The 21613-nt window shown below is 53.0% G+C and overlaps 4 protein-coding genes across 11 annotated transcripts; 3 read left to right on the plus strand and 1 right to left on the minus strand.

Annotated features, from left to right (window-relative positions):
- The first annotated feature begins 1144 nt into the window (after positions 1–1144).
- On the plus strand, positions 1145–12876 carry BSCL2 (BSCL2 lipid droplet biogenesis associated, seipin). 7 transcript variants are annotated; one of them, XM_024748795.1, is made up of 12 exons: positions 1145–1278; positions 3100–3321; positions 4812–5128; positions 6923–7004; positions 9910–10053; positions 10860–10994; positions 11182–11279; positions 11710–11851; positions 11994–12060; positions 12231–12320; positions 12416–12496; positions 12640–12876. In XM_024748795.1, the coding sequence occupies exons 2-12, from the start codon at positions 3133–3135 to the stop codon at positions 12780–12782; spliced, it is 1488 nt and encodes a 495-aa protein (XP_024604563.1). In that variant the 5' UTR covers positions 1145–1278; positions 3100–3132; the 3' UTR covers positions 12783–12876. The 7 variants fall into 7 exon arrangements, with proteins under 7 accessions (XP_024604563.1, XP_024604564.1, XP_024604565.1 ...); XM_024748796.1 differs by having other exon boundaries at positions 12234–12320; XM_024748797.1 differs by having other exon boundaries at positions 12240–12320.
- GNG3 (G protein subunit gamma 3) lies at positions 1227–3964 on the minus strand. The gene is made up of 4 exons (XM_024748803.1): positions 3700–3964; positions 2512–2712; positions 2026–2125; positions 1227–1750 (listed from the first exon to the last, which is right to left on the minus strand). The coding sequence occupies exons 3-4, from the start codon at positions 2122–2124 to the stop codon at positions 1622–1624; spliced, it is 228 nt and encodes a 75-aa protein (XP_024604571.1). The 5' UTR covers position 2125; positions 2512–2712; positions 3700–3964; the 3' UTR covers positions 1227–1621.
- Positions 12877–13015: 139 nt separating the features above from the next.
- LRRN4CL (LRRN4 C-terminal like) lies at positions 13016–15648 on the plus strand. Its single transcript, XM_024748802.1, has 2 exons — positions 13016–13690; positions 14237–15648. The coding sequence occupies exon 2, from the start codon at positions 14242–14244 to the stop codon at positions 14932–14934; it is 693 nt and encodes a 230-aa protein (XP_024604570.1). The 5' UTR covers positions 13016–13690; positions 14237–14241; the 3' UTR covers positions 14935–15648.
- Positions 15649–17976: 2328 nt separating this feature from the next.
- On the plus strand, positions 17977–20610 carry UBXN1 (UBX domain protein 1). Of its 2 annotated transcripts, none has more exons than XM_024749551.1 (10): positions 17977–18109; positions 18210–18297; positions 18437–18490; positions 18579–18673; positions 18772–18841; positions 19001–19192; positions 19287–19338; positions 19455–19571; positions 20101–20293; positions 20466–20610. In XM_024749551.1, exons 2-10 carry the CDS (start codon positions 18239–18241, stop codon positions 20513–20515), a joined length of 882 nt encoding a protein of 293 aa, XP_024605319.1. In that variant the 5' UTR covers positions 17977–18109; positions 18210–18238; the 3' UTR covers positions 20516–20610. The 2 variants fall into 2 exon arrangements, with proteins under 2 accessions (XP_024605319.1, XP_024605321.1); XM_024749553.1 differs by having other exon boundaries at positions 18095–18113.
- Positions 20611–21613: the final 1003 nt, after the last annotated feature.

The following is a 21613-nucleotide window of genomic DNA, read 5'->3' on the forward strand; positions in this document are numbered from 1 at the left end:
CCTGAGACTTACTTTCTCTGCCTTGGCCCTGGTCCCACCTCCGTATGTGTCTTTCTTTCCCTTGGAAGGTAACGGCTTCTGGAAAGGTATGCTGGCGCTTCATAAACCTCCGCCAAGTTTGAGTCCGGGAGGCGCTCGTGAGACAAACCTCTGGCCGGGCAGCTTGGTGGACCACTACTAGGGGTGGTAGGCGCACCAGGGGCGGGGACACTGCTCCTGGCGGATGTGACAGAAGGGGCCTGAATGGGAAGTGGGAGAATAGCAAGCCCCAGTTCTAACAGGAAGCCCAAACTGAACAACTAAGGGCTTATCCAACTCCTAGGGAGAACAGGAAGCGACCAAGGAACAGCGCCCCAAGCCGAACGGTGCCGGGCATTGTCCTCACACTTCTGTTTCCGCTCCAAGGGAGTCTCTACTAGGCAAGATAACAGAGACCTAGATTCTCTCATAAGTTCCACGCGACCGGCGCCTACTGCTGGCGTGCTTGCTGGGACCCCCTTGTCCCATGATCCTTGGCTATAGTCGCCAGGGCGCCTTCATCTGGATCGGGTGGACGTCGGCTTCCGGTCTCCGGGGTGGGTATCGAGTTGACGAGGGTAGGAGCAGCCATTTTGAGACAGATGAGCACGGAAGGGACCATATTGAGAACTCTGGATGCCTGGGGCCGCCATTTTAAGTATGGGCCCAGCCGAGAAGCCCTGTACGGTGAAACGCTGTGACATGCGGCGGCCATATTGGTGCGGATCCCCTTGGCGGCGGCCATCTTGAACGGAGACCTGCTGTGGGCGTCGCCATCTTAGAAGTAAAACGGCCCCTTCCCAGGAACTGGAACCAAGCTCCTCCCCTCTCACTGGGTACCTCCTGTGTGCGACTGCCCTTCGGAAGCCCTCCCTAAGTCCACCCCGTTAGGTCTGTTTTCATTTTCACTTGTCTTCATTGCACTCGTGTGTGTGTGTGTGTGTGTGTGTGTGTGTGTGTGTGTGTGTGTATGCTCTCCGTAGCCTCTGAGTGTCTGTCTGTAACTTAATTCTTCCACTTGAGACGTTCTCTCATGCCCGCCATCCACCCTAACCCGGTGGATCTCCGATCCTAGACAATGTCTAACCCGCTTTGACTGGCCCTGTTCCCTGGTTATGGCAAGCTTTTCCACCTGCCGCACCCACACCCAAATCTATTGACTGATGATCCTATCCCCCAAGAACGGTAACACAGGAACTGTCCTCTGAGACTCTGGATGACTTTATTCTTCAAATGGCTTTACACTTCCAATAGTTCCAGGTGAGACTGAGATCAAGCACCCAGCCCATCCCTCTCTCCATTGTCTGAGCGGGTCACAGAGGGAAGCGGGCAGGACGCTGGCGCAGAGTCTGACAGCCCTTCTGTGGGTGGAGCTAAGGGGTACCCCAAGTCACGGGGTGCTTTGGGTCCGCCTCAGTGGGCGAGGAAATGGGGTCGGCAGATAGGTGAGGGAGGACCTTGTGCTTCAGCTAACCTCACAGGGTTGGGAAAGGGCTACGGATGGGATGCAGGGACCGTAGTGGGCTCACCACAGTTCCTGACATAAATGAGGAAGGGCCCGGGAGAGGGAAAGGTGAAGAGTTGTCAGGAGGGACAGGGCAGCTCAGAGGAGGGCACAGAAGAATTTCTTCTCCCGGAAAGGGTTCTCCGAAGTGGGCACAGGGGTGATGAGGGGATCCTCACAGGCGTGGGCATCACAATAAGTCATCAGGTCTGCTGCTGCCTTGGACACCTGGGGCACAGCCAGGAGGGGAACTGTTAGCCAGAAACCCTGAAATGGACTGCAGCCGCCCTCCCCAAATGGAAAATCTTTTGCCATCTCTAGGGCTCCTTAAGACAGCCTTCTCTTCCCTCATCACCCACAGAGACCTGGGGCCAGCTCTCCTTACAGATCCCAAGACGACTCCTGTGATCTCACGGAGTCAATGAAAGAAAGCATCTCTTATCCTGAGGTTTGGGAACCTACGGTACAGGCTGCCAACTACTGGGATCCAGGGCCCCACCCACCTTTATCCGGCACAAGCTGGCTTCAATCTTAAGCTGTTCCACCATCTTGCGGGCTTGCCCAATACTCATAGTGCTGTTCACAGGGGTCTCCCCTTTCATCCTGGAGAAGAGAGCTCAGAGCATGATAGGGGGCCCTGCACAATCTCAGCTGAAGGCCCCCCTCTGTGCTTACTCCTCATCAACCTTTACAAGGGCGGGTCATATGCCCGAATATTTTACTCCCCTCTTATCCCCAACCTCCGTGGTCTTTCCCATTCCTGTCTTCCTCAGCTAAAGAAATGGAGAAGTGGGATGAGATGCTCCCCAAACTCCTACATGGCCTGGGCCACAGATCATTAAACATATAAATGATTTAAGGCTTCCGAGCCCTCCAGTTATGTGTGTTCCCAGCTCTGAAAACCACAACTAGAAAGAGGCCCGCCCTAATGAACCCCCACCTGCCCCCTTGAGCCCCAAAGGGAGAAAAGCAGGATGCTCGCTACTCACCTGAGGCCACGGGCAGCGACAGTCCTGGGGAGAAGGATCGTGGGGTGCACCAAAACCTTCTGCCTGAGATGGGTGCCCCACCTTGCAGGGAGTTGCAGCTGAGAGTATCTGACGCAGCAGCACAAGGCCACTGGGGAGGGTCAAGTCAGAGGCCAGTGGAAGGCTGGTCCCAGTTTTTGCAGCTCCAGCACTGGCTGTTACCTGAAAGATGAAGGATGCTAGAAGGAGCTGCTCAGATCCTGGCACATACCAACTGTCTGGCCAGTGGGGGAGCCTGGCTGCTGCCTGCAGCCCCTGTGCACGCCCCCACTGTTACTGTCTCACTACCTGCCCCTCCCCCATTGCAGGCATTCAGAGTCTGGGCTAGAGACCTCCCCAAAGGAGCTGGAAGTAGCTGAGTCCCAGGTAGATTCCCCCCTCAAATGGGGTGGTCTGGACCTGTGACAGCCCCTGCAGTGGAGTCAGTACTGACTGCGTGAGACCCTGCTCATTTGAAAATCTGACATCAGCTGGGCAGTCGCCCCCTCCATCCCTCCTCCCTCTACTCTGACACAGCATTTAACACCTGAATCTTCACTTCTCTCCCAGGGACCCTCCATTCCCCATATCCTGGAAAATGTGATGAGCTACAGGTATCAGCTTCTAGATCACCACTTTAACGTTCTAGCTACAAGTACTCGAGCAGAAGATCCAGGGGCAGCGAGGTCCATCAGGAAGATGTCTAAAGAAATGGCAGACCAAAGAGAAGAAGGAGCAGCTGGGGAAAGAGAGGCATGCAGAGATCAGATCAAAGAATCGGACAAAGACGAGGTAGAGGGGAGAGTCGGTGGGTGTTTCTGGAAATAGATGGGCTTCCTGGGTGTGTGTGTGTATTGGCTTGAGATTGCCTCCCACGTCTGCAGTGTTGTGCTTGGTGCTGTGAGATGTACGCAAAGATGTACACAACACTGATCCTTCTGAGGGATCTTATTTGGGGTGAATAGACATATACAAAATAGAAAGTGCCACCCGCCAAAACCTAGTCTAGATAATGCGCTGTGGGGACTCTGAGGGAACGTCTAGTTAGGGTCGGAGGAGGTCGATCACGCATCGTAAAAGCTGGAGACAAAACACGGGCCTGAAATGCTACCGCTCTTGTGAATAGGGGACAGCCAGCCCGCTGGCGCAACGCGCAAGATGCACAGGTACCCGCAGATTGCAACGTTCTCGGGGCGAATGCTCTCTGCCTTGGAAACCCACAGATCCAAGGAGCTGTGGGCAATGAAAATCAGCGCCAGCTGGATGCCCGCCTCTCCCCCTCTTCGGGGGTTAAATGGCGGATAGTGAAGGTGTGGGCGGAGGGCCGTGATTGCGGCCTCGAGGGGCGGGCTGAGGGATCCTGCTGACTCATATCTGGAGCATATCTTGGGGCCTGGAGGGAGGCGCCTGTCCCCTTTGGTTTTGGTATCCGGAGGGTAACGGACCGCAGGAACGGACAGTGCCGGCGCGAGGAGGTAGGAACTTGGCGGCCCGGAAGGCCCCGCCCCCTGTGCCGGGCCCCGCCCCAGACGAGCCCCGCCCCCAGTGCTACAAAGGGGGCCGGCGAAAGGGGGAGGGACTTCCCCGGGAGGCGGAAGTGCCTTCTCGCGGTTGCCTGGGCAGTGCGCGGCTGGTGAGTCTGCATCCCTGTGGCGGCCCGCTGGCAGGTTTCTGTGTTGCTGCGGTTGGGTGGGGGCTCCGGGCGCCGCGCCCACCGCCGAGCCAGAGGGAGCTGGCGGGGAGCGGCCGTTGGCTGTAGGACGCCCTGCCTGGAGTGGGGCGCGGCCCTGTCTGAGAGCGACTGCAGCTCCAGGAGGAGAGGAGAAGCTCGGTAGGGAATTGTGGCTGCGCTGAGGTTGCTGGCTTTGAGTCCGGCTGTGCGACCTTAGGCAATCGCGCGTGCTCTCCGTGCAGCCACCTCGCAGTGTGGAATCGTGTCATCGTGTGTGTAAAACCGCCTTGGAAGAATTCTAAGGTGCTTATCCTCTGTATGTTACGTATTACTATGAATGCCTGTCAAGGTGGTTGTCCCAGAATCAGGTGACTCGAGGATGGGTTCAGCTGAGGAACTCTAGCACAGGTGGTGGAGAGAGCACAGTGGAGGAAAGGAAGGGATAATTGGCTGAGAAACGCAATCAATTGGAGAAAGGCCATATGAAACAAAGACTTTGCTATGTCTTGCTATCTCTGGTTCCTCAAAGCCAGTCCGGTAAGCTTGTCCTTTTTGTCCCCACCTCCCCCGTGAAAAGAGCCATTCCCTCCCCTTCTCTGTCTTTTTCCAGGAACCACCAGCTGCGTCATCCCATGGCCAGGGGTGGCGTCCAGGTGGCAGAGCACCTAGGAACTCAAGGCCTGAACCCGGGGCCAGACCCCCTGCACTCCCCATCATGGTCAATGACCCACCAGTACCTGCCTTACTGTGGGCCCAGGAGATGGGCAACGTCCTGGCAGGCCGTGCCCGCAAGCTGCTATTGCAGTTTGGGGTGCTCTTCTGTACCATCCTACTCCTGCTCTGGGTGTCTGTCTTCCTCTATGGCTCCTTCTACTATTCCTACATGCCGACAGTCAGCCACCTCAGCCCCGTGCATTTCTACTACAGGTGAGAGGGGTCTTCTATCAAAGTAGAGGAATCCAGTGAGAGAATTGCCGCAAGAACCCTTGGAGCTTATTCAGGTCAACCCCCTTATTTACGGAGGAGGACACTTGAGGCCAGTGTGTTTATACTGATTTCTTTCATAGCCCAGGGTTGGGGTAGGTCTGGGCTTGTAGGGCTCTAGGGTCCTAGTCCTGTCTCTGGTTACTGGAATCTGGTTAAAAAGAAGAAAAAAAAAAATCCCTCTCCTAGATTGTCATTATGAGGGTCAGTTCAATTTAGGCTGGATCAGACCTCTCTCAGGGCCACTGTAGACTTTTGAGCCAACCCAACCCCTTGGGTCATCTCAGAACTAATCTGGCCTTCAGTAGAGGAGGTATTAGGAAAGCAGTAGTTTGCCTTTTACATGACTTCTTCCCACTCCCGGATAGTCTGCTGCAAGAGAATTTATGGAAACACAGGGTGTCTGGGTGCATAAACTTCCAGAGTCCTACTTCCCTACTTCTTGCCTGGGGCCTCAATTCCTTCCCATTTTACAGACCCTGCCAAATTTCCTCTCCTTCTTTTTAATTTTGTTTTTTTTTTGCGGTACGCGGGCCTCTCACTGTTGTGGCCTCTCCCGTTGCGGAGCACAGGCTCTGGACGCGCAGGCTCAGCGGCCATGGCTCACGGGCCCAGCCACTCCACGGCATGTGGGATCTTCCCGGACCAGGGCACGAACCCGCGTCCCCTGCATTGGCAGGCGGACTCTCAACCACTGCGCCACCAGGGAAGCCCGTCTCCCCTTCTTTTAACAATGACCACAGGACCAATCAAGAGGTGCTGACAAGGGCACTATTATCAGTGGTCCAAAGTTTTGTTTTTTTTTTTTTCCCTGTCCTGAGTCCGTAGTCATGAGCTGTAATTTCTAAGGCAGAGCTGCTTAAACTTTTATTTATTTTATTTTATTTTATTAATTTATTTATTTATTGGCTGCGTTGGGTCTTCCGTTGCTGTGTGCTGGCTTTCTCTAGTTGCAGCGAGCGGGGGCCACCCTTCGTTGCGGTGCGAGGGCTTTTCACTGCAGTGGCTTCTCTTGTTGTGGAGCACAGGATCTAGGCACGCAAGCCTCAGTAGTTGTGGCACACGGGCTCAGCTGCTCCACGGCATGTGGGATCCTCCCGGACCAGGGCTCGAACCCGTGTCCCCTGCATTAGCAGGCGGACTCCTAACCACTGCGCCACCAGGGAAGCCCTGCTTAAACTTTTAAGAGGCATGATGGCCTGGCCCCTGGCCCAGGTTCAGCTTATGAAAGCTATGGCCCTTCCTGCCATAAAAACCTATATATATGCCCATGTGCAGTTTTGCCTACAATCCAAAGGGTTCGTGAGCCTCTTAAAGATCATCTGTGGATCCCTTTGGAGGAGTTTTCTCAAACTAGGCCCCAGACCAGAATTCCTAAATCAGAATTTGGAGGAGTGGGACCCAGGGATTTGCATTTTCATCAGCTCCCCAGGTGAGTCTTTAGAAAGACTTAAGTCCGAAACTATTCAACTAAGTGTCCATAGGTTCCCATTTAAGAATGTCTGCTCTAATGAAAGGAAATAAATGGAAGTAGCAGGAAGAGAATTAAAGACTCAGTCTGTTGTCTTGAATCTCCTGGCTGCATTTCTTCTCCATCTGTCTCTATAACAGAGAAGCGTGCCCATTCTGGGAGAAGGGATGGGGGATAGGAAAGGGAGCCCTAGGGGCCAAGGAGGTGTGTGGACAAGTAAGGCAGACTCTATAACTTAGCAGAGTATCATCCCCATTCTCATTTAGGACCGACTGTGATTCCTCCGCCTCCTTACTCTGCTCCTTCCCTGTTGCCAATGTCTCACTGGCTAAGGGTGGACGTGATCGGGTGAGTATGGGAGCTGAAGAGAGGTTTCATTAGAGCTTTGATGACTTGAAACAGGAAGGCTTGAGGAAGACCTGGATGTCAGGGACCGAGTAATAGAGACTAAAAGGAAGGCTTTCAGGGAAAAGGGAGGTTAAAGAAAAATTAAAGTCCAAATGAATTGTGTGGATTATTCTTTCCTCCTTCTTAAATTGTTTCAGCCAGGCCATATCTACTAAATGAGGTGTATTTTAGATCTAAATGAACCTAAATTAACAGATCAGCTATCTCACAGAACTAGGATGGGATCCACCCAAGAGTTTTGAAAGTATGTTAAATTATGAAACCGTTGACAGATCTGTGTAACCTGCCATTACAAAGGGCACTGTGCCAGAGGACTGGCCAAATGCCAGTATGCCTTCAACAAACCTGGAAACCCTGGGGAATGCAGAATGGGAATGCATCCCTCTCTGTTAGGCAAGCTGCTGGAGGCTCTGAAAAGGGTAGGATCCCAGAACACTTCAGAAGGATCCTGGAGTATCAGGGGCATTTCTGATCACCGGAGTCTTCTGAGTTGTCAGCAATGTAATAAGAAGTCATCAGAAATCAGACTTATTAAGAGTTTAAATACCATTTGAAAATGATTTTTCGAAAATTGTACTTGGGAGGATACTGACCTAAAGATAAACACAGGATAGAAATAAACGGTCACCCTGAAGGGAGGAGTGTAAGCTGTAGAGTCTGGGGCCCCCTGGGGTTGACAATACAAATAACCTGGGAGACTGTGTGTCCTGTATCCTGTGACATCTTCCAGTTTACTGCCAGGGTAACACTATCCAGAAAGCTTACCAGGTGGGATGAGTGGATCCCAAATGGAGATTTCAGAGTGGTGAAGTGGGGAAGGGAATTCCCTGGCGGTCCAGTCGTTAGGACTCCACACTTTGACTGCCGAGAGTCCGGGTTCAATCCCTGGGGCAGCTTCACAGTGTGGCCAAAAAAAAAAACTGGTGAAGTGGAATGTTGGGCATTGCAAGACGGGATTATCATTTTAGTTCTGCTACTCAGGAAAGTAACTTGGAGATTATTATAGAATGTTCTGTAAAAACATTGGTTCAGTGTGTCTTTGTGGCTTAATAATAATAATAAATGGAATATATTGAGAGGGGACTAGAAACAAAGCCACAGGACGTTTGCACCTGGGACGCTGCATGCATTTGTGTGGCTGCCCATTGTAGGTCATAATGGTTGGTGACGCAAGGAGCCTAAAACAATCGGGTACCAGGCTGCCGGATGAGGAAGGAATGGAAGGATGAAGGGTGAGGCCCGAGTCCCTGATAATTAAAGCAGATTGATCATTTCATTCATTTCTAGTGAGCATTTTTAAATGAATGCATGAAATAATGGGTCTTCTCCGTGTGTAACGCCTTGTTTAGAAATAGAAGATGTGGTCCTGCTTTCAGGGAGCTCGCAGGATTGACAGAAATCTATACATTGCATTAAGTAGCAAAGATGTGGATTCTGCATTTCAGGAGAATTTGTGAAGAATTAGCAGGTGTGAGACCATGGGGATGGCGAGGCTCAAAGTGGGCCTTTTAGGGAAGGGTGAATGCTGCGTGGGAATGGAGGAGACGGGGAACCCGCCCACCAGGCAGACAAATGCGAACAAAGGCAGGACTCATTCACAAGACTCTGGTGTTAGATCTTGTGGATGCCCTCGGAGGAGATGACATAATTACTGGTTTAAAAAGAAAAAAATATACATATATAAATCTTTACTGAGGTATAATTCACATAGCGTACAAGTCACCCTTCAAAATGTACAGTTCAGTCGTTTTTAGTATCTTCAGAGATGAGCAACCATCTCACCACAATCAATTTTAGAACCTTTTCATCACCGCAGAAAGAAACCCATAGCCACTACCTAGCAGTCACTCCCCATTTCCGTCCTGCCCACTCAGAGAACTACCTATTTTAATGTTTCAAAGAATTCAGTGAAGCAACTGGCTTAGATTCGTCTGGCCTCTACAGGCGGGTAGGAATCTCATGGAATCCATTTTTGTCAAGACGTAATTCAGACCGAAAATAAGAATCTGTATAAAGAAAGACTTCCATCAGTGGTTTTTCACCTATTACCCTACGGATAAAATGCTCAAAGTACCCTCATAGCCATATCTAGATTTTGGAGCTAGTACACTATTAGGGTTAGGGGAAAGTTTTTTTCAACTTCTTCTTTTTTTTTTTAATCCACTCCCTCTTTGGTTAAAACCAGAAGCTTTACCATCACCCCTGTCATCCTTATGTATCACCCTAAGGGGGTCATGCATAGGACAAGCATAGCTGAATATAGGATTAGAGGAATATAGGAACAGTCAGGAAAAACTAGGGTATGTTTGGTGGTACATCTTTAACCTTTTGAGGTTAATCCCAGTGAAGAAGACTTCCTGTGTGAGTCTCAGGGTTCTACCAACAGAACCAAGATAAAGGACTCAGAATGACATAAGATGGTCTTGAGTGACAGTGACTGTGTGACAGCTGGCTAGGGAGATGGTGAGCACTTCTGGCACTCGGTGAATTAATAATGTAAGTGAAGGTAGGCTGGGTCCGGGGGGATGCCCTCACGGGGACAGAGAGACCTGAGTCACAGATGGCCCAGTTGGCAACAGGACGGTTCACTTTTGGAAGAGAAATGTGACACAGCCTTTCTCGAATAGAGTGATTCAGTAGAGCAGACAGGATACTGAAGATCTCAGAAGTGGGAGGGATCCAGCCACCAGAAGGGGGCAGCACTTTCTTGGGACCAGAGAGATTGAGAGGCCTGTTTTGAGAGCGGAGGGTTGTGGCAGTGTTTCGAGGGGAAGCGGGGGAGGTGGTACAGGGGCAGCGCAATTAAAAAAAATTTTTTTGAAAGAGATGGGGCTACCTTGGGCAGGTGCTGATGTATGGACAGCCGTACCGCGTTACCTTAGAGCTTGAGCTGCCAGAGTCTCCTGTGAATCAAGATTTGGGCATGTTCTTGGTCACCATTTCATGCTACACCAGAGGCGGCCGAATCATCTCCACCTCTTCACGCTCCGTGAGTGTTCATTCCTGGCCTGTCTAGGAGGGTGTGGAGAATGCTGACAGATGTCAGAGTATCTGGGTAGGGCTTCAGGAGAAAACATCCCAGCTCTGAAGTCACAGACACATCAGGATAGGCAAGAGCTGTCAGTTTACCACACCAGACAAACACCCCCTAACATCTGATGAGCATGGCCAGCTTTGGGGTAAAGTCTGAAGAGTAGAGCCACCCTGAAAACGGGGGCTTCTATGGAGCCAGGCAAGCCTGGCCTCGAATCCTCACTCAGAAACATGCTAGCTGAGGGGCAATTTACTTAACCCCTTAGTCATGAAGTACTATAAGTGAATATAGTAGTAACTCCCTCATAACAAGACTAGTTTGGATTCAATGAGGAAATAGTGGGTGTTCAGTAAATGTTAGACTCCATTCTTAATTATCAACAGAACCATATCATGAAGCAAATCCCTGAATGTCCACATGGGGAAAAGCTTCAGATGGTACACTGGAACATACAGTCTGTTCTGGATTATAGAACCATTTGGGGGGAAGGTAGATCAGAGACAGTGTGGGGCTTCACCTAGGAGGGTTTCTTAGAAAAGGGGGCTTTGTTGTATTGGAATAGAGACACGTGGCCGGCTAGGGCAGGGCAGGGATGTCATTCAAGTGTTTGCGACGGTTGGGTCAAGACATGGGTTTTGGGGGCATGGTAGGAAGTGAAAGTGAGGGAGCAGGGACCGGGGAAGCAGCAGCCTTGCTAGCCTGCTCAGGGGTGGTGGAGGGGCGGGCGCCCGTCCCCAGCCTCTCCCTCCTGGCCCTGGCAGGTGATGCTGCATTACCGTTCAAACCTGCTCCAGATGCTTGACACACTGGTCTTCTCTAGCCTCCTGCTGTTTGGCTTTGCAGAGCAGAAGCAGGTCCTGGAGGTGGAGCTGTACCCAGAATACAGGGAGAACTCGGTAAGGGGGGAAGGAGGACTAGGACACGGCCCTCCCCACAAGCCCAGGATTTTACCTGAGGAGCTTCTGGGCTCGGTCAGGAGGGACAGCAGTAGAGGCTGGAAGCGGGCCTCAGGTTGGCCTGGTAAGAGTGACAGTGGCAGGATCCTGGCCTGACGTGCTGCCACCACTGCCCACCCGCCCGCAGTATGTGCCGACCACCGGGGCCGTTATCGAGATCCACAGCAAGCGCATCCAGCTGTACGGGGCCTACCTCCGCATCCACGCCCACTTCACTGGGCTCAGGTGGGGAAGCGCCGCCGGGACCTGGGCAGCTCTCGTGGGGCCGTCCTTAAGTGAAGAGGGTCCTAAGCAGAGGCGCCGGCTTTTACGGCTTTTACTTAGGCCGCAGACTCTCAACCCTGGCTGCACGTCAGCATATCAGGTCCCTGGGGGACTTTAAAAAGACACTGATGCCTGGGCCCCACCCCAAGACCAGGATTTGTTAGGGTCATACCAGGCCGTCAGACCTTTTGAAAGCACCCCAGGGAAAGGTCATGTGCAGTCAGTGTTGAGAACTGCTCTCTTGAACACGTCGGCTCAGTGGGCGGGAGGCAGGGGATGCGGCCCAACTCTAGCCAAACTGGTGAATCGCTCTAGAAGTTATTTCTGGGAAGTGAGAAGGCTGGTACTCCCTGGTAGCTGCTACTCCCCTCCTGTCTGCTTCCTGCTTCAGGTACCTGCTGTACAACTTCCCGATGACCTGCGCCTTCGTTGGTGTCGCCAGCAACTTCACCTTCCTCAGCGTCATCGTGCTCTTCAGCTACATGCAGTGGGTGTGGCGGGGCATCTGGCCCCGACACCGCCTCTCTCTGCAGGTCGCAAAGGACCCCTTTCCTCTCCCTGTCACAACCCTTCTTTGGGGAGTGGGCAGGAACATGTTGGGGGCTGGGGCTGAAGGGCCCTGATCACCGGTGAGGGAAGGCAGTCCTTGCTGCTCAGGAGTTTCCCCCCCTACAGGTGAACATCCGAAACAGAGACAGGTCCCACAAGGAAGTCCAGCGGAGGGTCTCTGCCCATCAGCCAGGTAAAGGTGATGGCTGGGGGCTGGGTGAGGAGGCTCCTGCGCCGTCCAGTATGAGGCTTTAGGTGCTCACATACCAAGCTGAAGGTCAAGGCAAAGGCTGAATGGGGTGAAGTTGGCACTGCCATCCAGGTGCAGCTGCCCTAGCCCTGCCCTGTCCTCTACCCCCTTTGGAGGTACAGGGCCCCAAGGCCAGGAGGAGTCCACTCAGCTGTCACCCATTACAGAGGATAGTGAGAGCCGGGCAGATCCCTCGGAGCCAGGTAAGGTGCAGCAGCCCGACCTCCTTCCTGACTCCTCTCAGCCCTCCCCTTCAGCCTCCTCCAGACTGACCTCTGCCCTCCTCCTGGGGCTGCAGAAGGCCAGCTGTCTGAGGAGGAGAAACCAGATCAACAGCCCCTGAGTGGCGAGGAGGAGCTAGAGCCCGAGGCCAGTGACGGTGAGGGGCACTCTGCAGCGGGACCTGGGTGGACTGGGGTTGGCCTGTGGCTGGGGAGAAGGCCACGTTGGGTTGGGTGGGGGCAGGAGCCCCTGGTCTGGAATTTCCCATTTGGGATTTCGTTTCTCCTTCCCCTGGCCCAGGTTCAGGCTCCTGGGAAGATGCAGCTCTGCTGACGGAGGCCAACCTGCCTGTTTCTGCCCCTGCCCTTGCCCCGGAGACTGTGGGCAGCTCTGAACCCTCCACAGGCACTGTCCGACAGCGCCCCATTTGCTCTAGTTCCTGAAGAGAATAGGGCAGAGTCCCCACACTCCAGCCCTCTCCCCCCCCCCCAAACCTTTCCCTTTCCGGGGCTCCCCCAATAAACTCTTTTCATGCCAGCTGCCTCCCTGACTCTGAACTGGATTCAGGGCCATTTGAAAGCGTGATGTTCCCCAGGCATCCCCCACCCCGATTGGAGGAGGTTGTCTTGTCAGGGGCTACCGATGGGGAAGACCTCCAGACCCTGGACTGTTTCAGGCACAGCTGTTTCCATTCATCAGCCTAGGACGTCCAAGGAGCGAAAACCTGCCCACTCCATCCATGTGACTCTCATCTCCCTCTGGGGAGGGGGATAGCATAGGGCGGGTCTGGAAAGCTGGGATACATCATTCTGGCCTCCGTACCCCTCCCTTTCTCAGTCCATTGGGAGGAAGAAGACAGGAAATGACTGCCATGGATGTGGTATGATTTTTTACTGAAACAGCATTTTGTAGCCCAGGCCCCATGCTGTCCACAGCTGTTTTTCTCTCTGATACCAGCCAGGTGGCCCCATCCTTTGTGTTCCCCTCCTCACCCCCTCACATGACTTCAGCCTTTGGATTCTCAGCTCCTGGCTGCTTTCCACATTCCACTGCTCTTTCAGAACCCAGGCATCCTGGCCTCCAGCTGAAACCGCTGCATGTGGCTTCCCCCACCCCTGGCCCCGTGACCCAGGCCCTCTGAAGGGACCAGCCCTCTTCTTGGCACTCACTGGGGAGGGGGGCAGGGGAAGGGGGGCCAGGTGGTGACATCACAGTTGAGGGGTATAAAAGCTTTGAGCCAAAACAGAATTGAAATTGAAGACACTGAGAAAACCTGACTGCGCAGCCTGTGCTCCTGGGGACCTCTTAGGACCCCCGGCCCGCTACTCACTGCATCAAGGCCTACCCACTGGTAAGGCGCTGCTTGTGAGTCAGGGAGGTGGGGGGCAGGCAGGGACAAGGACTGATAGGTGGGGAGGGAGGGTTCCTGGGCCTCTGTGTCCCATCTCTTCTCCTTTCTCACCTCCATCTCCTTTCTGGGTTTCTGCATGTGTCACTGACTGATTGATACTTATTTTACTTAGATGGTTTCTCTGGGTGGCAGCTGGGAACTATCCCACCTTCCTTCCCCAGGCTGCGCAAATCATTTACTCCTCTTCTCCCCTCAGCACTCAGTTTATTCATCACCTGTTTCTCGTGCTTCACGCATTGCTGGTCGCACACTTCTCTCTGTCGGGTCAGACGACATTTTATTCTTTTTCGCCCAAAACCAAGCACATAGGCTGTTCAGAAGTTGGATGACAAAGGGGTGTATCGTCTCATTTCCACCTCTTTCCTGTTCTCCTCTCGGTCCCCGTTCGGTCGTGTTTCCCTGTCTCTAGAGCTTTTGTTGAGGGAGGGGGGCCTGCAAGGTGTGAGGGCTGGCCGGCCTTCACCCTTCCCCCTCCTTCCCTTCCAGACCCCATGCCGGGAAATCCCCGCCTTCTGTGGCTCCTGGCTGTCACCTTCTCCTTGGTTCCCAGAGCGCAGCCCTTGGCGGGAGACGCGGAAGAAGAGGAGCAAGATGAGACACCTCTGCTGGCTGTCCCCTGCGACTACGACCGCTGCCGCCACCTGCAGGTGCCCTGCCAGGAGCTGCAGAGGGCCGGCCCGACGACGTGCCTGTGCCCCGGCCTCTCCAGCGCCACGCAGCCGCCCGACCCGCCACGCCTGGGGGAAGTGCGCATGGAGGCCGAGGCGGGCCGCGCCGTGGTGCACTGGTGCGCCCCCTTCTCCCCGGTCCACCAGTACTGGCTGCTGCTTTGGGAAGGCGCCGGGGCTCCGCAGAAGGGGCCCCCCCTCAACTCGACGGTCCGCCGAGCGGAGCTGAAGGGCCTGAAGCCCGGGGGCGCATACGTCGTCTGCGTGGTGGCCGCCAACGCGGCCGGGGAGAGCAGCGTGCCCGGGGCCGAGGGCCTCGACGGCGCGGGCGGCCCCGCCTTCGGGCCCTGCGGCCGGCTGACCGTGCTGCCGAGGCCACTCACGCTGCTGCACGGGGCCGTGGGCGTGGGCTCGGCGCTGGCCCTGCTCAGCTGCTCCGCCCTGGTCTGGCACTTCTGCCTGCGCGAGCGCTGGGGCTGTCCCCGCCGAGGCCGCCCGAGCGGCGCGGGACTCTGAGGCCGCCCGGGGGCCTCTCCGGCCAAGCTAAGACCGGCGCCGCTCCGGGGGAGGTGGCGGCCCCCGACAGACGGCGGGATGGAAGGCCGGGCGCTGGGCCCCCACTGAGTCGGTTCAGGCCCCAGACTTTCCACTCTGCCCCGAGCTTAGGTTTAGGAGTAGAGGAGGTCAGCAAATTTTTTCTTAAGGGACCAGAATAATTTAGGCTTTGTGGTTCCAGGGGATAAAATCGAAGATATCATGTAGTTCTTACACAACCATGTAACCATTTAAAAATGTAAACATCATTCTTAGCTCTTGGGACTTACAAGTCAGGCCCTGGCCAGATTCGGCCCGTTGGCTACCGTTAGTCTACGTCTGTCGTACAGCCTCAAAAGGGCCCTGCCACTATGGGTGGCTTCCGTGGGGTTTTGAGAATAAGCTGCTGCGGTATGGGAGTTTGGGGCTAGAGACCACTCCTTCTCCTTCTGCCTTTTTGTTTAGATAGTGAGGATGCCGCTGAGTTAGAATCTGCCTGTGTCTGAGGCGGGTGGAAATAAATGACTGACATGGGGTGGAGCAGAGAAGGACTGCCCAAGCTGCTGTCTGGGACAAGCTTGCGGTTTTGCTAGTAAAATTATAATAATACAATAATAGCAAAGGATTCCCCCTCCCGCATTTGTGTTTATTGTATATTCACTGTAACGACATTAAAGGAGATGTAAAAGGAAAACATTTTCAACTTTCATGATCCTTTTCAGTTCCTCGTCCACACACCGATTTTTCGGAGTAGTATACATACTTTCGAGTTTATTTATTTATTTATTTATTTTTTGCGGTACGCGGGCCTCTCACTGTTGTGGCCTCTCCCGTTGCGGAGCACAGGCTCCGGACTCGCAGGCTCAGCGGCCATGGCTCACGGGCCCAGCCGCTCCGCGGCATGTGGGATCCTCCCGGACCAGGGCACGAACCCGTGTCCCCTGCATCGGCAGGCGGACTCTCAACCACTGCGCCACCAGGGAAGCCCTCGAGTTCATTTTTAAATTAACTGGATGTAGAAAAGTCGAAGTTGCTACACAGTTTATTCCTCACTTTTACTGATCTTATAACCTTTTCTCAAATTATAAAAGTAACATACAAATTTCTGTACCGAAGAGGATAAAATGAAAGTTCCCCTCCTCCTCAAGAGGTAATTGCCTGTAGCAGAGCAAATTTTTCTCTAAGCAATGCAAATATTTTTTTTTCATTCAATATATTATGGACAATGTTCCATGTTGGTAAATCACAGCCTCCTTAGTTATGTGAAAGGCATAACTTTCCACTGGAGGATGCTCCTTAACTGGCAATAGCCTTGGCTCTTCGTTAGAACATTTGTCTTCAGCGTTTGCTATGGACAGCCTTGTTTGTTTGTGTATCCCCACATGTTTGTGTACTTCCGTAGGGTACTTACTTGGAAGTAGGTGAGAGAGGTACAATTTAATCATTCTTCTATTATTGGAACTCTAGAATAAATTGAGAACACATTTGTTATTTTGAATACACTCACCACATTGCCATGAATACTTTGTCTTTTTAATCTGATTCCTGTATTTCTCAGCATTTATTCATTTACAAATAATGAGGGCCTACTACCTCACTTTTTTGTTGTTTTTTTTCCTGTACTTTTTCTTCCCTACTGTCTTACTATTAAAGACGCGCTTTACATGCTTTCGTACTTAATCTCTATCACAGTCGTTCTAAGAGATGGTGTCACCTTTTCACAGATGAGGAGTTTGAGGTTCTAAATGGTTTGAAGCTATTCAGTACAAATAAGGAGGTGAGTTAGGACTTCTCGACGCAAGTTGCCCGACTCCATAGCTGATCATTCCACCGCAGAGAGGCAGCACAGCCTAGCAGTTCCAGCACGCACACTGCGTGGGTTTGAATCCTAGCTCTGCGACCTTCGGTAAATTATCTCATCTTTCTGTGTCTGCTTCCTGTGACTAATAATAGTATCTACATCATATGGATTGTTGTGATGATTAAATATGAATTAACCATATAAAATTCTCCAGTGCATATATTATCAATATCAGCAACTTATTATTATTCTGCCTCCTAAAAAACATTTAAAGTGAGCTTTAACTTAAGGGACCTAACAGCCTAGGTAGTGGCGGCGGGCTAAGTAATCAACAAGACTACACACCAGGGGGACAAATGCTAATGGAGTAAATACCGGGGCTGGGAGATGGAGAGGGGGTGGTCAAGGCAGGCTTCCTTTAGAAAGCACACCCAGGGACTTCCCTGGTGGTCCAGTGGTTAAGATTCCGCGCTTCCACAGCAGGGGGCGCAGGTTTGATCCCTGGGGACCTAAGATCCCACATGCGTGCGGCCAAAAAAAAAGGAAAGAAAAAAAAGAAAGCAAACGCTGGGTCCAGTCCGGAAAAACAACTGGGAGTTAACCAAGCCCACAGAAGAGGCAGGACATCCCAGACACAGAGGGACGGGTATGTGCAAAGGCCGGGAGGAGGGAGAGTTTTGCAATCTGCACAAGTTACCCTCAAGTGGTGAGAGATGAACCCCGCACCAACTACCAACATTTACACAGTATAGTCTTGCCAGGCACCTAAGGTTGGTGCTATTGTTATCCTCACTTTACAGATGGGACATCAACGAAAGAAAGGGTAGGAGGAAGCCAGACTACCAGCATTTAAGTTTCGTCCTAGGTGACTGAGGTGTCATGGAGAAATCTTAATCAGGGAGCTGATGACAGGATCAGTTATTGTGTTTTGCAAAGATCCCTTTGGCAGTAGCGCGGAGGACAGCTCAATTGCCGGAGAGGATGAGCAGGTCAAAGGGTGTGCACATTTCTATGGCTCCTGATAAACACTGCTAAATAATTTTCCAACCGGTTGCGCTAAGGGGCCATATCGAGAGCTGTCTTGATTCGCCCAAGGGTTTCAGGGCGGCATCGCCCTTCTACACCGCTGCGGGGCACCCGGGCTTGGGCGGGGGAGTGTGAGCTGCCTCCCGGGCCGCTACTCCTACGCCCCGCCTGTCCCTTCAGCACCAGGTCCTGGCAGCCGGGCCAGGCCTGTGTTTTCTGGCTCTCTGCGGCACCCATCCACGACCGCCTCCACGTGACCCAAACAGATTCGGGCACTTCCGCTTCCTCTAGGCTTTCTTCTCGTCGGTGTCCAGGGCCGGTCCGGAGCCAGTGAGTGAGCGAGCGTCCAGCTGGGGCCGTAGGGGGCGGGTTTCCGCGCCGGCGGGGGACGCCCCGCGCTGACCCTCTCCGGCCTTCTCGTCCCCTCCAGGTCCCCGCGGAAGCGGTGGTGGCGGCGTCATGGCGGAGCTGACGGCTCTGGAGAGTCTCATCGAGATGGGCTTCCCCAGGGGACGCGCGTAAGGGAGCCCCCTAACACCCGTCCGCGGGGGTCGCCGACCTGTCCAGGCCTTTACCCCAGCCTGGCCTCAGGCTCTACGCCCCAGCCCGACCATCGCCATGGCTCGTGGGCGCTATTCACGGTGTTTCTGCCCCCAGGGAGAAGGCTCTGGCCCTCACAGGGAACCAGGGCATCGAGGCTGCGATGGACTGGTGAGCGCTCAGACCGGGTAGCAGGTGACTGGGGACTCCTACGAGGCGCAGCCTGAACATTAACCTCCCTCCCGACTTTCCCTGCCAGGTTGATGGAGCATGAAGACGACCCAGACGTGGACGAGCCACTAGCGACCCCCCTTGGACATATCCTGGGACGGGAACCCACACCCACTGAGCAAGGTGGCCCTGAAAGTCCTGCTGGAGGGACCCAGTGTGATTATTCAGGAGGGCCTGAGGAGGAGGACGACCGGGTGATAATACTGATTGCTTGTTTGTAGGACCTGAGTCTGTTGTGGGAGAAAGCAAACCCGTTTTGACTGAAGAGGAAAGACAGGAACAGACTAAGAGGTATGAAGAACGAGCTCACGTTTCTGAGGCTCCTCCTCCACCTCTCCCCAGAGGTGTTTGGGACTGGGTTCCCGGATTCTGTTTTCTGAATCCCTTGTTAATAAACACACCCTCCCAATTTATGTCCATTTCTCTTGAACTCTTTCCTCTGCAATACAGGATGTTGGAGCTGGTGGCCCAAAAGCAACGGGAGCGTGAAGAAAGAGAGGAGCGGGAGGCACTGGAACGGGAACGGCAGCGCAGGAGACAAGGGCAAGAGTTGTCAGCTGCCCGACAGCGGCTACAGGAAGATGAGATGCGCCGGGCTGCTGAGGAGCGGAGGAGGGAAAAGGCTGAAGAGTTAGCAGCCAGGTCTGGGTGCTGGGGGTGTTGGCTAAGAGATGAGAAAGGAATCAAGATTTGCATTGTCAGTGTCTGACCTACTTTCGTTCTGTCTGCATTCCAGACAAAGAGTCCGAGAAAAGATCGAAAGGGACAAAGCAGAGAGAGCCAAGAAGGTAGGTGATTGGGTACATACTGAGGGTCATGAAGTAGGGGGACTAGTAAATCCCCTTTTCTAGCTTCAGAGGGAAGGGTTGGGCTTAGTGCCTGATTGTTTAACTTTGTCCTCCAGTATGGTGGTCATGGGGGTTCTCAGCCATGCCCACCAACAACAGAGCCAGGCCCCGTTCCCTCCTCTCCTGGCAAGGAGCCTCCCACGAAGCGAGAGTATGACCAGTGTCGCATACAGGTACTGATTCCGATTCCTGTCTTGCTCCTGGGACCCTTTGTTGGCTTGTAAGGCACCCAGCCCAGCCCAGAGCTTTTTTCAGTTACGTTCCCTTTGCCAAACCTCTCCCGTCTTTGTAAATGACTTTTGAAATCCTACCTCCTCTGCTCTTAGGAAAGATATCAAATTTTACTTGCCCCAGTCTTATATAAATCTATCTCTCTTTCATATTCAGCAGTTAACTTCTTGTTCATCGTATTTTCATTTGGCTTATTATACAGCTATTTGCACGATGTGGTACCTATCCAGATATTTTGTGTAATCTTGTCTTTGTTTTCCTTAAATTGTGAGGGAGCTAGGAGCCTCTCTTTTCAGTGTTCAGTAAAGCCAAGCCTAAGTGGTTGTTCATTAGCTGCTTTAAATAGTAATTATGCTGGTTCAGTCTCTCTAAGAGGAAGGAAAAGCCAACTTTGCTCTTTTCCTTTTCCTTACCTGGGCACTTCACTCAGTTTTGACACTCACAATTCTGTATTTCTGTCTTGCCTTCCAGGTCAGGCTGCCAGATGGGAGCTCACTGACCCAGACATTCCGGGCACGGGAACAGCTGGCAGCTGTGAGGCTCTATGTGGAGCTCCACCGTGGGGAGGAGCTAGGAGGGGGCCAGGATCCTGTGCAGTTGCTTAGTGGCTTCCCCCGGCGGGCCTTCTCAGAGGCTGACATGGAGCGGCCTCTGCAGGAGCTGGGTAGGACACGTGGGACCTGAAACCAGGAGGGGGATAGGGGACATGCCTGAGAAAGGAAGGGGTGCAAAGAAGGGACTTTGTGGATATAGTGTGAGGCCAGGAATTTCGGGGGGCGGGGAGGGTGGGCAAAAAGCAGATCTTTTGGTTCAAACCTGTTTCGTTCCGTCTTCAGGACTTGTGCCTTCTGCTGTCCTCATTGTGGCCAAGAAATGTCCCGGCTGAGAGGCCTTTATCCCACCGTCCTTCTCTGACCTCTCTTCATCTTTGATAAAGCACTGACATTACCTTCCTAATAAATAGACCCTCTGAGTTCTGTATGTGACTGACTCCTTCCTGAATGGCCGGGAGGGACAAAAGGAAGGCTTTTAGAACAGACCCTATGCTTCCTCTTAAATTTCCACGGGAGACTTGTTTCTAATCTCTGGGTCTGATGAGTTGCTTGGGAGGTTGAAGGGGAGAGGTGCTGGAGTGTGGGGTGTACGTTGGATAGCATCTTTTGCTCCTATGGGTAAGGCAGTACCTAAGCCTGAAATCCTTAGTAGCTATGTGCCTTGACTTCTTTAATTAAGCCTAGTTTCTTCTTTAGTAAACAGGGATAATAGTGCCTGTTAATTGGGGTTGTGGGGGCTTACATAATGCTGATGTAAGGTGCTTTGGCACCGTGCCTGGCACCTGTTAAGTCCCCAATTAAGTATTAGCTACTAGAAGGGTAGTTTTTAAAATGTGGCCATTCGGGCTTCCCTGGTGGCGCAGTGGTTGAGAGTCCGCCTGCCGATGCAGGGCACACGGGTTCATGGCCCGGTCCGGGAAGATCCCACATGCTGCAGAGCGGCTGGGCCCGTGAGCCATGGCCACTGAGCCTGCGCGTCCAGAGCCTGTGCTCCGCAACGGGAGAGGCCACAACAGTGAGAGGCCCGCGTACCGCAAAAAAAAAAAGTGGCCATTCACAGTGAGAGGAGCCATAGTGTGACCTTCACAACTGCATCTCTTCTGCACTAAAAAGCATTGAGTACTTAATATACGCCACACAGTTTTAAGTGCTTTGTATGTATTAACTGAGATATGAAGGCAGTATTATCTAGCTGTAGGTACAATGATCCCATTTTAGAGACTGGGACACCAAAGCACATGACTTGTCCAAACTGACACAGCTAGCAAGTAGCAGAACCTGGACACATCTCTGGGGAGCGTGACTCTAGGGCTCAGGCTCTGAACTGCCAAGCTCCCCTTGCGCTGCTGCTGCTCACCTCGTCCTCGTGCTCCCTCGGACAGCTGCTGACCTCCCTCCTCTCATACCCCGACTAGGAAAGAGGCCACAAG

This window comes from Neophocaena asiaeorientalis, unplaced genomic scaffold, assembly GCF_003031525.2.
Source record: "Neophocaena asiaeorientalis asiaeorientalis breed wild unplaced genomic scaffold, Neophocaena_asiaeorientalis_V1.1 scaffold43, whole genome shotgun sequence".
Lineage (NCBI taxonomy): Eukaryota > Metazoa > Chordata > Mammalia > Artiodactyla > Phocoenidae > Neophocaena > Neophocaena asiaeorientalis.